This window comes from Oryzias latipes, chromosome 11 (assembly GCF_002234675.1).
Source record: "Oryzias latipes chromosome 11, ASM223467v1".
NCBI classification, from domain to species: domain Eukaryota; kingdom Metazoa; phylum Chordata; class Actinopteri; order Beloniformes; family Adrianichthyidae; genus Oryzias; species Oryzias latipes.
The window spans coordinates 5785427-5803544 of NC_019869.2; the positions used below are offsets into that span (position 1 = coordinate 5785427).

General features: G+C 40.2%; 1 protein-coding gene across 2 annotated transcripts in view; it reads left to right on the forward strand.

Annotated features, from left to right (window-relative positions):
- The window catches only part of osbpl10 (oxysterol binding protein like 10), a 74901-nt gene that overhangs the window by 26784 nt on the left and 29999 nt on the right, over positions 1 to 18118 (forward strand). Inside the window, exon 5 of one of the 2 annotated variants that reach the window (XM_023959615.1) lies at positions 11221 to 11418. The exons of the other annotated variant lie outside the window; for it this stretch is intronic. Coding sequence (XP_023815383.1) covers positions 11221 to 11418 — 198 coding nt within the window. The remainder of the gene's footprint in view (positions 1 to 11220; positions 11419 to 18118) is intronic. 2 annotated transcript variants of the gene reach the window in all.

Consider the following 18118-nt stretch of genomic DNA (forward strand, 5'->3'; position numbering starts at 1 on the left):
GAGAAAAAATCTCTGTGTACTATTTTTTTACGGAAATGCTGCAGGCGACAGGTCATAGGAACACTCATACAACATGTAAGGGTAATTAACCATTGTGCTATCTTGCAGGGTTGAAATGACCCCACCCTTACATTGATGTGTTATCCCTACCATGATAAAGGTGGATAGGGTTTCATGTAATCCATGGACACCAGTGAAGATCACAAATCATTGAAGAAAAAAGGTGCAGCGCTCTGTCTTGTGGGGTACAGATGACCCCACTCCCAGCGTTAAAGTGCCTTGGATAGCACAATGGTTAAGAATGCAGTAGGTGAGATGCAGGCATGTTGTACAGACGTTTCATTTTTTTTTCAAGCCCCTCACAAGTCCTGCAAAATGCGAAAATAGCCTTTTAGTGCTGTTCACGTGATAAGTGTGCGCTCCTGGCTGTTAGAAATGAGGAAGTAATTGAAGTGTAGTTTGTGTGGACATCCCATTAGCATCCTACAGGCACCTGCGTGTCACCTGCCCAACATTTGTGTACGGCCAAGAAGGAGCCAATACTCGCACATTACTAACGACTAGAGTCTGGCGTAATGGCACCGTATGACGGCATCACTCGTACAGCATAAGTGCGTGTAACTTCCATTAGCCTTACAACAACTTCATGATGCACTTATTGAACGACAAGGGACGTTCCATTTTCACGGCATTGCTTGAGGTGGCTGTACAAGTCTCAAAGGAATTGCAAGACCCTTTGAAATACTGCTACACCTCTCTACAACCCAAGAACCCGCAGCTACCGTCCGGGGTTTGACCCTTTTGCGTGACTAAGGCTTTAGTTAATGTAGGAATAAAGACATTGGCTGTGTCCGAATTACTGCCCTAACCCCTAACTACTAAAACCCTATATAGTGCGGCACTATATAGTTCTCTATATAGTTCTCTGAATTTTCAAAGCAATTCGGACACCCGTGCTCACTAGTTTTCTCTTTCGGGTGTTTTCAAATGGCGCTTGGCACGGAAACAAAGTGGCGCATTACCGCCACCACCTGGTCTGGAGGGGAACTACTTCTATTTAATGCGGAGAATGACACCCATTTGTCAAATTAAAAATACAATAAATATGAACATTTTATGAAGACTATTTATGAATCTGCTGTGTTCTGATCATGGAAAATGTGGCTGATTTATAAATAATAAAATTACAAACACATTGGTGGTGATTTTATGTATTTGTTGATAAATAAACCCCCATGTTATTACTCCATGGCAATATTTATTTTTGTGCCGCTGAACGATTTACGGGCTCTTGCGAGGAGGCATTTTTTTCTGTTGTTTTCTCTTCTACCTTACTGAAAATAGCTTTATATATGAATCTGTCCGTGTTCCTGGCAATAATTCCACCGTTTTTCATGGGATCAAACCAAAAACGAGCAGATATGCAGCATCACAGGACGGCAAGGAGAAGCAGACGTCTCAGAAGATTTCCCCTGGATGCCCCTGACCAGACATGAACAACTTGTGAGTTAAACTTAAAGTTTTTTATTAGATCAATTTAGGCATTTGTCACTAATTGTGCTCAAGGTTACACAGTCTGCTGGGTAACCAGCAGACTGTTTGGCGCATGGCGTTTTTTCGCGTCGGTGTGCACACTCTCATTGGTGCCCTTTGTTTAGTCACGAGGCGTTAAAGGTCGGCGAAAATCGCCGGCGAAATTCGTCCCGGTGTGAACAGGCCTTTAGAGTTTAAAATTCTTTTTCAACACTGGATTATGAGTTGTATAGTCTAACTACATGAAACACTTGTGAGATCAAAGTTTAGTATTTTTTATTCAGTCAAACCATATCACTTGTTTTAAACAAAAATACTTTAATTTTTAAATATTTATATAAAAATCCAAAAACCCAGCCAAAAAAAAACCACGAGATTTTCCAGCATTTATAAATACGTCATAAACTAAAATGTAAGACATCAGAATAAAATGAAACATTCAAAAAAATCAGATTTAATTTTCTAAATGAAATAATTATTTTTCTATTTTACAGGGTCTTCCACGTCTCTACTACTTTGCCAACATATAGGTGTCTGTCGTGGCCCTTCACGCTGACGCTCAGTCCGACACAAGACCAGACCGGCAGACCCGCAGATCGGTTGACCCGCAGGACCATTGAGCATCTGGTGGAGCAGCTTGTGTTTCTTTTCTGGCTGGCATGTGGCACATCTTACGGTGTGGTAGCCAGGGCCTTTGACATGACACGGTCCACTGTGAGTGACATTGTCCACAGGACGGCAGACCGCATCCTCCAGCTGATGAGCAGGGTCACCCAGCATCCAGTGGGAATGAACTGCCATTAGTCACCTCTGGTTTTTAGCAGCTTCCTTGGTCTTCCACCTTCCAAAAGGTCGTAGGGAGCATTGATGGCTGCCACCGAAGAATAAAGGCCCTAAAAGAAAATGCAGCTTTTTTATTCCATTCAACTGCAGGCTGTACATGACTAATGCCAAATTTAGAGATATTTTTGTTGGGAATCAAGGATCAGTCCACAGTTCACAGGTTCTACGTCAAAGCCCAATTTATGTAAATCAAACATTACCCACCTGAAGGATCCTTTTGGGTGATGGTGGGTATCCCTGCATTGCTCATCCCATCACGCTGCTGACACCCTACAGGGAACCCGTGAGGAATGCGATTCAGGCCCGTTACAACCAGCACCACGCCAAGGCACGCTCTGTGGTGGAGAGAGAGCATTTGGCAAATGAGGAGGAGAGCAATATTTCTGGGGCACTGGAAGTAAAACCAACCTCTGCAATGAAAATCATTGCCTGCAGTTCAGTTCTGCACAATCTGTGCATCAGAGAAGGGGACTGCTGGGAGCCACAGATGTTGAGCCACAGTAGGAACCAGTAGGACGGGTAAAGTGGCGTCCGTCTGCGAGGACAAATCTCTGCTTTCCTTTCAGCTCTAACTGTGACACACATGACTCTAGAAAACCAGGATTATTGTTAAGATGTATAAAAATAAATGTTAACATAAAACGAAAATGTAAATATGTACATTTGATATTTATATGAAAATCCTCAGATTTAAATAATACATGTAAATAATTCATTTTTGTTACTGCATTTATTAAACAAATTGCAAAAACAACGACGACGTTACATTTTGTGAACAATATTTTAAAATCAGGTAAGCTTAACAGACTCTCCTGTCACTCTTTGTCCCTTCTTGCTCTCTCCTCCTCTCCTCTTTCAACAACAACCTTTACCCCAACATGACAACGATTACAGTTTAATGATAAATAAATACAAATCTGATCAAGTGTCTTACTTCCATCCGGCACGAGCTTGCCTGAAAACAAACAGGCTTTCTCCATCCACAGATGGATCAGATTTTCCTCATCCTCGTCTGTCCCTACATATATAAACACATTTTAAAAATGTGTTAATAACTTATGACTACGGTTAGAACTCACTGCTTTTTGATGTACTATCAACAGCGTTTGTTTTTAGCCTTCAATGCTAATTCGCGCTAGCGTTAGCTTTAGCATTACCGAAATTGATGAGCTTCAAAACAATGTAGATAGTCGATTGAGGAATAAAACATATTAAACACACCATCTTACGTATTTACAAATATATTTTACAACATATACAAGATACTTTTAAATATACTTACATTTTTAAGTCCTCTTTCTAGCGCAACCGTCCGCCATCTTCGCATAATTCAAACGCAGTGTATTGTGGGTCACGCGCAATGCATTCTGGTATGAACGCAGTGCATTCTGGGCAATATTCGCCTATCGAGTGAGCATCGATCCACACTGGTTTTTCGTAGAGAATTCTGGGAAATTTCTAGTGCACGTGATTTTTGAACTGTAGATTCGGACAGCACTACAAAATGGCGACCGCACTATATAGTGCACTATATAGGGGTTAGGGCGGTAATTCGGACACAGCCATTTTTTCTTCTGTCTTAAATGTAGCCTCCTGTACTAGTTTAGCTATGACGTTAATGTTCTTTAGTTGATCCTTCCAGGTTGGTGTGAACTTTCTCTGATAAAAGAAGCAGCTTTGGGACAAACTGAGTTTTGTTTCTAAAGGCCGTGTCATACAGCCGCTACGTACATTTTGCAAGTTTTCCACGTGTCAAATTTCAGTCTTGCAAGTGATGCATGCGTGATATACGTAATTCATAAGTGTTTCTTGCGTTTCTCATTCGTCGATGTGCGCAGATGTCCGTCGAGCGTTTCGGTCGACTGGTCTTTACGCGAATTCAGTTTTCAGATGTTCAAAATTTTTGGTCGATTGAGAATTACACAGTTTATGCGTATATTATCTAGTTTTAGCAAATACTACATAAATCTTTCACATTTTTGCGAGATACATATACAGATTTGTGGCTTTCCACGACCGTTCTCACAGACTTTTCACGCATATACCACCAATGTATAACTTTTATATCGCATATACGGCACACATATCACATTCAAATTATGTCAGTGACACACACATCACTAATGAATTGCATGTAAACGGCGCAATAATCACACACAGTCCATGTTCTATGTTGATTTTACGTTTTCTTTACGTGTTTATTCGCACTTCTGTGGTTTTAACATGGTTCATTCGTAATACATCTGGGAAAATTACCAACAAAGACCACAACTTTTCTCACTTTTTCCACGTATATTCATGTGTGACCAATTTTCATCTGTGCAATATGCGCAAAATGTACGTAGTGGCTGTGTGAGACGGCCTTAAAGGTACATCTATGCAGGGTGGCAAACCATCAAGAGAATTGTCGGAGAATCCTCTCCGACCATGAAAATAAACTTCATTCATTGCTTCCTGATACAAATTTTCTTTGGGAACTACCATCAAAATCTTCAAGAAGTTTTTCACTACAGCTTCTGTGAAGGTCATGGTCTGTTCTCTTTGATAGTTAGATTTCATGGTTGAAAACTGTCTTCTATGTAGTTGTAGTCTGTTTCTAGTTTATCTTCTTCCTTTGACTGCATTATTAGAGTGTTTGTGATTGGGGGGCCAACAAATTCCATAGACGATTAAGGAAAAGGGCTGCTCATTACCCCCATAGGGACTCTTCCTCTGCGTTTATTGCCATTGCAAAGCAGTTTACTATATTCTCCAATTCTAAGCTGTTCTGTTCTTTTCTTTCTCCAAACTCTTGATACTCTTTAACAGTCTTTTATTTTAGCCTTCTACCAGTTTGCAACCAATTGGTTAAACATAAGTATATGCTGTTGTTTTGTCATTTTCTCTGGTGCTGTTGTCAAGGAAACCAGCACATCTCTGCAGGCAGGGCCACAGAAAATACAAGACGTTCAGCCCGGAATGTGGACATTAACCATTTCTATTAGGAATTAATGATTCATAAAAGAAGGCTAAAGGAAGTGCTGATTGAAGCAATGTTGGAGCAATGTACACTCATTTGTCAGGAGGCACAACGAGGAGAACTAATTAAAGGAGCACCAGTCAAATCTGCTGAAAAGGTGGAAATGGAGCCAGAAATGGTACAGGACTAAAACATCTAAACATCCTTTAAATTAAATGCCCATGGTACATAAAAAACCCCCAAAAAGTTAATACTTTTAAATATTAGTGATGGAAAATACCTGCACACACTAGCAACATGTGTACACATTATTTCCTGTGGAAACGCATATGCAGCGTAGGGGGGTATTTCAAATGATTGTGAATTTTTATGCGTAAACTTAATGAACCAAATTTTTGGGATTTTTTTCAGCTAACTAACTTGTCTTCCTAGTTTTCTCTTTACCATGTTACCATGGTAACTGTCTCGCTGTTTTAGTACCTGATGTTGCGTTCACACCGGTCACGTGACGCCCGTTCAAGGACACACCAGCGTGTTGTTGAACACGTATTCAGTAAGGATGAGCCAATAAACAGATACTGGCGCCAATATACCGATACTGGCGCCAATATACCGATACTGGCGCCAATATACCGATACTGGCGCCCATAAATCCCTCATTTCTAGTATTTAACAAATGGTGTTCACACTGGACAAGCAGGGTGGGGCTTCTTCTTATTCATTTTCTATTGTTTAACAGCGCATGTCCGCCACCTACTGTTGGAAGAGGCTTGGTGTGAAATATTGAAGCGGTGCAAATCTGGTGAATCTGTTCCAGGCTCTTTCTTTCACAGCTCCATTCAGATATATGAAAGACTTGGTGTCATTTACATCTGTCCGGAAACATCAGCAATTATTAATTTCACCTTAGTGATCAATTTTCAAACAGTTGACAAGTGAATTAATATCTCCACCGACTATGATTTCTTAACTTGACTATAGGGATTAGGGGACTTTGATTAGGTGAATGCTTAAACTAATTTAACTTATTTATGGATTATTTTCATCCATCTGTTTGTTGTTTTAACTCAGACCATTCTATGTGTTTTTTGTTTCATATTGATTTACACAAATAAGCAACAATAAAATATCATTAAGAAACAGGAACGCCATCCGTACATCACTACCTAATCAGAGGGGGGTGGGGGGGGGGTGGGTGGGGGCACTGATTCTTTCCAGAAACAATAAAGTGTGATGATGAGGCAGCATGACATAATGAAGGAAAGTTGCTTTAATGTGACAAAGGTGCTTTAATGTGACAAAGGTGCTTTGTTTACATATCTGCTCTGCTGTACCTTTGCAGCCACGCTTCTCACACATGGAAGTAACTGGTAACGCTCCTCGCCACGATGTCGGCCTTTTTTTTTACAGCGTTGTACACATCCCTCTGATTCATCGGGTTGCTAAACTGGAATCTATTGCTGGGAGGTTCTGCAGAACTTTGGCCCGCTTTGCCGATAGCATTTTAGCCAATGCTAAGCCCATTGGCCTATTAGCCGCTGCCATGCTTCACTCGTATTTATTTGAACCGCTAAAAAGCACAGCAATCCATGCTTTTATATCTTACTGGCAGCAACATGGCTCAGAGTTTCTGTTTGTTATCCATCCCAAGTAAAAACTAAGTGGTGCATGTCTCATAACAATGAAACAAGCTACCTCTGGCTGTTGTCTTGTGTGGTGTGGTGCTGCCCAAAGAGGCTCTGTGTGCTCTGCTGCCAACTAGCGGTCGGAGGGTGAAGTGAACAACAAGAGTCAGACACTGATTAATTAAATAAATATCGTTCTGTCAGCATTTTAAATCGATACAAGTATCGCCAAGTGAACTATTGCGATATTTTGCCGAATCGATTTTTTTCTTACACCCCTAACCCCTAGTCGTTAGTGTGGTGGCTAATTGGTGGTAAGATGCGTTAAGAAGTGCCGCATGCGTGTTCTGTGCAGCGTTTTTAAATCACAATTTGTTACATCCTCTGTGCAACTTTTGACAAAATTTTTTCACTTACTTTTACTGATATTTAGGAAAAGGATATTTAAGGTGACTCACTGTCATAGACACAGTGCGTTAGAACTGAATATAGTTAACTACCAAACTTTCTGTCTGGCTGGTCGGGTGTTTCTGCTGATGGCTGTGCAGTCTTCCCTGCCTCCACCCCCAGAGCTTCATCCACCTACAGTCCCTCTGACAGCCTGGAACTTCAATTTGAGACTCTCTTAACAAGCAAAACCTTCAGAGGCTGCAGAGAAAACATTTTTTTTTGTTTCAGCTTCGGTCAAAGTCTTTTGTTTTTCTTAATAGTGGTAAAATCTGAGGGAAATTGTATAAATCTTTTTGGAGGTTTGGTTTATTGAAATATTATGGTCTTGCGAGTTTGATTCCTTCTTCTGCTCTGCTTCCTTTTCTCATCCTTCTTTCCATTTTCTTGTCATTTTTAAAGCTTTTGTGGAAAATTCAGTACAAATTTCCCCTAAAAAAAAAAAAAAGGTGTCCCTCATTGTCTTCGTCGCAGCTTACCAGGTCGCTTTGCACAAAAGCGACGCTCTCTTGTCTTTTGTGAACCAATTATCTTCTGTAAAAAGACACGACAGCTTTTTTTTTGTTTTCCTTTCCAGCTAATAGGAGGATCAAAATCCTCTCAAAGCGTTTACTCTCCTGCAGCAGCCTTCCTAGACAGAAGGCCGACTGCCCTCTCCTCTCCTCGGTTTCATTCACTAAAGGCCAGGATAGACGAATCAGACATGAGATTATGACTCTGTGACTCTGGAGAACGGAGGTCAGGTGACTGAGCGGCGGGGCCATCATAAAGAATCAAATAGGACTTTGGAGCAAAAAACAGTTTTTGTTGCAGAAAACAAAAAATACAAATTGGAATGACTCTATTTCAAACCATCAAATCAAAAAAGAAAAAACATATTCATAGATATATTTCACCTAATAAAGATATTTTGTTATAAATTAATTGGAAAAAGAATAATAAAAGATACAGCAATGCACAAATATATCAATATGCACATAAATATCTAAACTGTACATTGATATATTTATCTACTTACACCTGCAAGTGATATGATTATAGGTACACTTAGACATATTTGCACTTATACATACAGTACACGGCAGATTTAATGCATTTAATATTTTGGTCATCGACTGGAATTTGTTTAATTCACACAAAATCAATGAAGAATACAGCAAATTAGTGAAATAAAGTTAAAAAACAAACCATACTTGTGTAGAAGATCCTCGATTCATAAAATCCCCGGGTTAATTTCACTTATTTGTGGTGGAAAAAGGGTTTGATTTAGGGTTTAGAGTTGAATGTTTTTTATTTAAAAGTCGAATCCTGCTCAGGTTGTTTGACTAAAAGTGAGAAAATTGAATTTAAAACGTATTAATATTACCGTAATTCTTTCTATCCATTTACTAATTTTAATCAACATTTATCTAATTAAACTCAACCTTCTAAATCATATTAGTGATGGCCCGCTGTATTCTGCACATAGACTCCTTTACTTGTTTTCTGTAGCAAATCACGTGGAAAACCTTCTACTTTTACTATACAGCTCAACAGCCATGCTTTCTATAATCTGCATTCATTTAATAGTGTTTCTATAAATAAATGCAGCTGTGCGTTGCAGCAGACCTTTTTAAATCCACCCTGAGAGCAGAATAACTGCTAAAGCATCACTCTGTGTCCCTGATGGCTGACTTGCAGTCCCTGCTGCACATCTGCATCTCTGATCACCTCCATTCACGGCTGGAAGGCCACATCTGTCCAAGACGTCGGGAAAGTTCTTTTCTTTGGATGTCTGGCAGAGGTTTTTCCCGGTTTGTGAAAGCTCTCAGTTCTGTTTGAGATCAAAAATGGATCAACAATCAGACAAGAAATGATGAAATGAAGATTTATTTTATCATTGGTAAATGATTTCAGCAACAGAAGCAGAAGATGAGTATTAGATCTTGAGCAACGGATACTCGAAGTGCAGGTTTTTAGCATTTGATGATGTGTTTCATATCCAAAAAAAGGGATCAAAGAGAACACAATCATTGCATCAAACCAGTAGATTCATAAATGTTTGAACATTTATTATTCTAACATTTTTAACACAAATTATTTTGCCTCAAGAGAATAGTTAGCTGCTATTTTTACCTCGTTGCCCCAAATTTCCTTTCAGCCACATTTCTATTTTCCTGTCCCACCTGTGTTTTTGTGTTTCATCTTTTCTGGTTTTTGCTTCAGTTTGATTTATTCAAAATATTTCTAATTTTAATTGTAGCCATTTCTAATTTCTAATTTAAGTGTAGCATAGAGTATCCAAATACTCGGAAATTCGCGATCTGTTCCCCCAAATATTGAGCACCAAAGTTTTTGACATCCAAGATCGCTTATTGACGATCTTTATAAATATAGAAAAGTAAAAATATGCTTCAAGCAATGTAATTATTGCTCTAAAATTGCATTTTTTAGTATATAAACCGAATGTGCTCTGGTCACAAGAAGGAAATGCGCTTTCAAAGTAAAGTGTCGGTGAAAGTTCTAAATTTTAAAGTCAAACAAGACAGACTGAAGTTCAGTCTAGAGGTTCCAAAAAGGTGTTTTTTTTTAAAAATAGTTGACAGTTTGAATTAAAAAATGTAATAATTAAAAGCATTCTGGTGTTCTGGGAGTTCTTGGGGATTTCTACTCAAGAGGTTTTTGATTGGAAACACGGTTGTCCGTTTAGATCAGGAGTGTCAAACTTCAGGCCTCGGAAGGACGGCCACCTGCTTGTTTTCCAGAACACCTGCCTGCTTTGCTGCTTATTACCTGGATCAGCAGCAGACCTTCCTACCTACCTGCTTCAAAGGCAGGTTGGTTGGAAAACATGTAGGACCCTGGCCCTCAAGGCCTGGATTCTGACAACCCTGGTTAGATGAAAGGACTGTGAGTGTTTTCTAGTTGTTCTGTTTCTGTTCAGGTGTTGCTTCGTCTTCTTTTACTTTCTTCTCTCATCGATGTACTGGAACTGTAGTCAGCTAAACTTTGAGGATGGAAAAACCGTGGAGAACATTTCCAGGATTTGTTGTTAAATGATCTAAAACGACAGAGATTTTTACATTTTGCTTACTGCTGAAGTTAACCAGGAAGTTGATGGAAAAACCTTTCTAGTGTGACGTTGTTTAAACCTATTTCTTTAAAAAATCTTTGTTTTTAATCGGTTATGATTCTGATCTCCTGTTCAAAATAAAGGTATAAATGATTAAATACATCTCTTTTTATTTCATTTAACAAAAACACATACATATAGCAGCCATTCAAACATAATATAATAAATATTAAAGTTAGAATTTTTGATCTTGATCCATCGTCCGCTAAGTAACGATCTACAGCCATCCATTTTCTTGACCCGCTATATATATGTCCCTTACCGGGTCACAGGTCCGCTGGAGGCTGTCCCAGCGGCCATTGGGCGACCTAAAGAGTTTGCCAGTCTGTCGCAGGGGGCACACTCACTCTCTGCACACACTCACACACACACACACACATAGGGTCACTTTAGATTTACCAATCAACCTATGAAGTATGTTTTTGGAAGAAAGCGGGAGCGCCAGGAGAAAAAAGGAAACTCTACAGTCAGGATTCGAACCAGGGCCTTCTCGTTGTCAGGCCAGAGCGCTAACCACTGCGCTCGAGCATAATGAGCATAAAAAAAAGAAAAATTTCTTCCTGTGCTGGTTGAGTTTCTTCCTTTGTGTACTCCGTTAAAAACTGACTTCCTTCTGGAGGAGCTGATGTAGCATGAAACACAAAGCTCATGTTTGACGTCCTCCAGCGCTCACTCTTCCGTTCCCATCCTCCCTTCTTCAGGGCTCCTCGTCCTCTGGCCGGACCCGTAGTTTTTCCCTCCTCCCCCACCTAACTCCATCTTCATCCCCAAGTTCCCAGAGGCACCCTGGCCACGCGGCCTCCCCCAGCAACATCGTCACCATAACCCACCACAAATCCCCGGCTGCAGCTCGGCGGGCAAAGATTCAATATCCAGGACGGCTGCTGGAGGTGAAGGAGGTGGGTAATTTATGGATTTTTTAAAACCCCCTATTTGTAGAGGTTGACTAAAAGACCTACCGGTGTTTTTTCTTTGTTTTTTTTTGTTTTTTAATGAAAAAGGGGAAAAGGAGGTAGCTCTCGTTGTATGTTTGAGCATAGAGGAAGTGCTTTGACTGACTACATTGGTCACGGTACTAACTGGTGCTGTTTGCTTAAGCCTTAGTCACATGATGCACCCGGCTGATAGCAGTTACACACTCTGACTATGTACAGGTGATGCCGTCGTACGGTGTCCTTACACCACACTCGAGTCGAGTCGGGAAGGTGGACGAAATGGGCCATTACCGACGTAAAGGCCTCACGCACGGGGTGTGCACGTGAAACTTAAGTGCCCGTAGGACGTCCATATAAACTACACTCCGATTGTCATATAAACCAGTCATGTAAACCAATAGTATCACGTGAACAGCTCTTCAGTGAGGAGAGATGTTGAAAGTGTGATTTAATAGTGAAGCATGAACAGTCCGTAGTCTTAGGCGGTTTGGGCTCTGGGCTGCAAACAGCTTGCATGTTGGTGATGACCTCACATCAAGTGAAGAGACCTTAGAGCCCAGACGCTGATGGTGGACCGTGTTGAATCAAAGAGCCAGGGGAAGAGCGGGGCGGAGGTCTGGCATGCGGATTAACAAGCTTCAGTGAATTTAAAGGCAGGCATTTGATTGCAATTTGCTGTAAGGGAAAGTGAGAGCTCTGCTATTGGCTCAGAGTGAAGACCAATTGAGTGACGTGTGGAGTGATGATTCAGCAAACCCAGCATACCTGAAGATGAGGTAGATCTTCCTTTGCAATCGCACCAAAGCTTCATTAATGGGGTCCTGACACAGTCCACAGGATTTGGTCCACAGGACACACCTGGACCTCACCTACTTTACCCTTTGTTACCCCTTACCCTATGTCTAAGGCCGAATATGAATTTCGTCTCTACCCTTACAGCCTCCCCCTACCCCTACACTTATCCTTTCAAGCAGAGAGATATGGAAAAAATAGTGTCTTCAAATTCATACGTTACCACCACTCGATAAGGTCATCAGGAATATCCGGTGAGCTATGTTAGGGTGTACCTGCCAGCGCTCAGAAAATACATAGCATCTGTTTTATAACTCTATACTTGTATTTAAATGTAAACTTCTGCGCTTCAGAGCACCCCCCCCCCAACAAATAAATGCGTTTCTCCTCTGCGCCACAATGCAACACAAATCAACCTACCGGCAGAGGGATGGCCAGCCCTAAGTCGCTACGGGTCCTCTTTAGAAAAAACACTTTTAGACACCACTACACCTTGAAATACCTCAAGAACTGGGGTAATGGGGAGGAGCCAGATATGTAGGGGAGCAATTCAGATTCAACCTAAATGTTCTCTACATTTCACCCGCATCAGGCCCCAGTAGTAAAAATGTAACGGTTTTGCTCTGCGGGTTCACCGATTGGTCCGTGACCTTGATATTTCATGTAGGTCACCTTCGTGTCCTGTACAGGTTTGACCATTTTTCACCCGCAGACGGCCCGTATGCACCTGCAATGAACTAAGGCTTTAAACACCTCTTCTTCTTTTTCAAGCGTTTTTAGATCCTGCTTAGTGCTCATTTTCTGCAACGGTGCCTTCTCCGTGCGGATATTTGTTGTTAAGGGAACTTTGGGCTCAATTTTTCGCAGTTTATTCGCACTGTTAATCATTAGTGTTGAGAAGTGGTTGTCAGGATTGGATTTCTTTGAGGTGTGAGATGCAGTGACGTGAGGTGAGGTTGATGGCTGGTGAGGCACTGACTCCTCTGGAGACAGATTTACTATGAAAGAACTAAATATTTCACCCTTTATCCAACAGCAGCTAACAGCTTATAAAATACACACAAGGACATATTTGTCCTACAGAGAATATTTTCTTTTATAGACATGGATAGAACACTCTTCTTGTGTATAAATTATTCTTATATACTGTAAACAAATTAAATTATACAGATGTGTTCAGCACGCATTTGACCCTCAGTAACTCTTTCTGGTGTTTTTCCAACTTCAAATTCTGGTGCTTTAATCAGTTTTATCAAATGTTGTCTGTGAAAATGGTCATCAAAATAAAATAAATGATTTTACTTACATTTTTTTCCACTTACTCCCATGTTATGTTTAAAAAACAAATATTGAAAAACATGTTTGACCTTACTTTTTGAGTCCGTGTGTCAATCCTCTACAAAAAGCTCTATGAACTGTTTCAAAGTCTTCCTTATTTTCCTTTATTTTATACGAGTTTCTCCCCCTCAATGAAGAAAGACATCCTTAGTCTTTTCCTACTGCACCAGTGTAGCTACAAAGCAGCTGTCAGCTCACGTCTGCCCCCTGCTGGTGAGGCTTGCCTCACCTAAAGCCTTTTCTGCGGGCCTACAGCAGTGTTTTCAGCGCACGTCTCTGTTAACATTGAGTCCTGCCGTCATACATGAGGCACAGTACTTCAGAGCCTCACCAGGAGGTTCCGCTCCGTCTGTGATCGCGCAACACTCAAATTCGTCGATTTCAGCCTCAGAAACTGTGGAAAACGTGTTGAGTTGACTGAAAATGTATATTTAACACAGATTAGTGGAAAATAATATCTACTTAATTTACCTTTTTTCTATTTTATCACGATTATGACAGGTGAGGCTGTGCCTCACTTGCCTCACCTGACCGCACGTCACTGGTGAGATGTGAGGTTAGAAACCCTCACAATTTGTCAAAGATGAGAAGGATAAGTGTGTCATAAGGATCTGCTCTGGAAAAACGTACCGCATCAAAGTAAAAGGACGCCATTTCAAGTCTTTATGTTGCAGAGGATCTTCTCATACTTTACAATTCACTTGTTTGCATCCTCAGACCCAGAAGTTCAAATAAACTGAAACTTCTGAAGAGTTTAGCCTGAAGTCCTCATCAGTTTTCTGCAGGTATCTCTCGTTCTTACCTCTTTCCTCATTTGCTGCGTTCCCAACCAGCCGTCACTCTTCTGCTTATCTTTCAGGACAAGATTGTGTTTCCTTAATAGCCTGTCAATTGCTGTGATTAATTGCAAAAAAAAAGTTCATTTAAATTTGCTTTTTACCAAAGAGAAATGACAGACATGTTATAGAAACCAGGTTTATATGGGATGAATTTGTAGCCTCATTTTTTTTTTCTCTCAAACACAAAGGTAAATTGAAGTTTTGTGAAAGCATGACAATCTGGAGGAACAGGAAACACAGGAACGAGGAGGTGGTGAGGTTTCCGAGCGACACAAAAATATAATCATGTGATGGTCTCCAAACATGTCAAGATGTATGCACCTGCCCTTCACAATAAAACCAAATAAATAAAACCTTTTAGTTTCATCGTTGCTGCCCTTTGTGATGTTGCATTGCATAATTATAATGGCCAATACAATTATTCATGATGGTGATCTCAGCTAAACATTGTGTCCTTCCTGAATCCTTCCAGCGGGTTTTACGTCCAATCAGATTCAAGGTTGACGGTCTGAATGTCTTTTAAAATTCAGATTTAGGCATAAATTTGCACTCTGGGGTTTTTCACATCAAAGATGGGCGTTCTGCTCTTGTATGACCTCCAAGTGGGGTTGAGCATAATATGGATAAAAAGCGATTCTACAATTTAATACCACCATTAAAAACAATCAGCAATGCTTTTAGCCTATGCAAACATGAACTATTGTGTGTGGCAAACCCCTTGAGTTCTGAAAACTAATGGCTTTGGGTTTTGACAATCAAAATTTAATCTAAAGGAAGATTTTTCTCCATGAGATTGACTGAATCCTTTTGTCTTCCTGACATTGAATACATGTAAACCTACTGCCAAATGAGATTAAACATCTATTCTTTGTGCATAAAGGAGAGTTAAAGACCTGCTGATAGTTGGTGGACTAGCATGCTCAAAGGCACATTGGGAGGAAGAGAACTGGATAATGATGACTTCAAACACCCGTAAGATGAACCAAGCCATAGAAAAAACAAAAACTATCATTAATAAAATAATTCTTGAACTCGATTAAAGTTTTTTGTTGCATCCTGGAGCGCCACAAAGGATGAATAACTAGGTCATACATGAAAGAGGGTTTAACCATGTATAACATCACACTCACTTGGGTTTCAACCAAATGAAGTCAAATCCGTCACCATTTTATTATTAATGATTTGGACGTGGCCATGTTGGAGCCAGACATCATCAGTAGGCAGCAGTTGGACTGAGTGGCTCTGAGTTTTTTTGATGACCACTCTCACCAATCAGGAGTGAGCGTGTTGGAAGGCCACACCCCCACCGCTGGAAAGCGAGCTACACAAAATCGGCCAAACGTTTTGAACGTTGGACGTGGGGGCCAGCAGGCTCCACCTACTTTTATTGAGGCATCTGATTGGTCAGTTTATAACCTGAGTAACAAATAAAAAAATAAATAAATAAATGGTTCTTCTGACCAATAGAATGACTGAGTTATAGCTGTTTATTTCTCTATAGAGGTCTGTGGGAGTTTGGCTTTTTGGGACCAGCAGATACTTCCTGTTTGGAATGCCATGGTGGGAGGAGTCACTCAGTCCAGTTCTCATGTACAATCAATGGTTAATACTCATTTTAAGGCCTCCTTTTGTCCCAGAACACCAATGCAGACAGGTGAACAGTAAAATTGGGGTATAATGTGTTGTTGGCATCATTTCTGTTCGGAAATTTTGAGATCTAAGCTAAAAGAAATCTTTTAACAAATTCTTCTATTTTATCTTTTACTCTCACAGATTTGACTGCAGACGTTTGAGTTGTTTAGTTTTAAGTGTACATTGTCTTCAGTTTTAAAATTAGGAAACAAAATTCATTTGATGTGGTTTGAGAAGATTTAGACCAACTTTTCCTTTGACAAACTAATGCATACATTTTTGATTTTTGTGCATTTAGAAAAGCAAGTTTACCTAAAAGATTGTTTTTGTGGACTGTTTTTTTTTTTAAATTAGGATTGAGGATTACTGTCACCTACAGTAGTTTATCATTCCAGACCAAGGACTTCTGCCAAGCATCCCTACATGGTTCTTATCTGATGTCGATCCCTAAAAGAGCTCAGCAGGCTGTAAAAATATATTAAAAATGCTCTGATTATTTTGCAGATTTATTATGAATAACTATCAGGTTTTTTTTTGCTCCACTACAAAACATCAGATGATGAAATATGGTTGTAAACAAGTTAAAGAGATCATTTGTCAAGAACTCTGTTAATGTTCATCCGTCTGCATCTCAGTGAAACGGCTCATTCATCTCATCTATTAACGTTCAACTCTTCTCTGCTAACACGCGTTTACATCTTTTACATTTGTGTTGATGGGTTATATGTTATATGTGGCTTTATCACATACTTTTGATCTAATCATTAGACTGTTTGGTTCACTTTTCTTTGTGTTTTTGATCTGAATCACATTTTTTCCATTACTTTTTGATCCAAAGGCTTTTTTTAGACTTCTATTTTAAAAAAACGTATCTGAAATATTTTTCAGGATAAGGAACAGTCCCGTATATTCTATTTCCTTTTGATTTCCTTACAAATTATTGTTTTAAAATTACCATAAAATTACGATTTTTTTAATCATTTTACTTTCCTCTAAAGGCATTTCTCTAAAAAAGGAAAACACAAACTGTCTTAAAGCCTCAGATTTGACATCCCTAGTGGTAACGTACGGTACTGCACTTGGCTAATATATTTGTTTTCGAAAGCACCAATCCAGAAGTCAGTTTCCTGCTGCTCCCGGAAGCCTGCAAATGGAGGCCAAAGACTTTCTTTTTTTTAAATTCTAATATTTTTTAGATATTTTAATAACATTATTTTCCTTTGAGTTTATAGTCGATGGTATTCTTGTTAGCGTTTGGGATAAACATGTGGGATAAAAACCCAGAACTCTATCCACAGAGACGCTCTGTTTAAAACCTGCAGATGAACTCCAGAGAAGAAAGGAGCTTTATCAGCCTGATAACCTGCACAGTAACCTGACCCCCACGGCAGGATTTAAACCCTCACTCATTTGCCATGAAGTGGAACACAGAACAGGCTCAGCAGACTATAGATTCATTTTCTCCCAAAGTTCTATCTCGACAGTCTTCCTTACGCGCTGACGACTGATGTGAATGAGTTGAACTGCTTCTTCAGAACCTCCTGTTCGGAGACGCCGGCCCGCCCCGCTAAAACCACCTCCTCTGAATGACTCACTCTGCGTTTGTGTGTGTGGAGTATTTCTCAAGCGCTGCCTCGTCTCATGAACCGCAGACGGCTCGAGTAAATAAAGAGCAGATGGTGTGCACAACAAACGGCGCTCTGGGGCTGGAGTCGTCTCTGCAGACAGAACCAGGCCTGCTCTGGCGTGTGATTCATCCTCGCCTCACAAGGTCTGGGCTGCTGCTTCCTGTGACCTGATTCTAATCTGACATCTCCTCTGTGTTTCTTCCCACCCAGGGCTCGACATAGCCATTTGTCCGCTGGCCCGGTCCTGTTTTTCGAGCAGTGCGGACCACAAGACTTTACTTTTCACTTGTCCGCTCGGGCCACTAAAATATCTAACGGTTTATACATTCTTCACCTTTTTCAATAAAGTAAATTTTGCGAAAACGTGTAGATTTACCTCGTCTTCATAATTTAGTTTTTCTGCTAGTCCTGTGTTCAGACTTCAAGGGTTTCTAT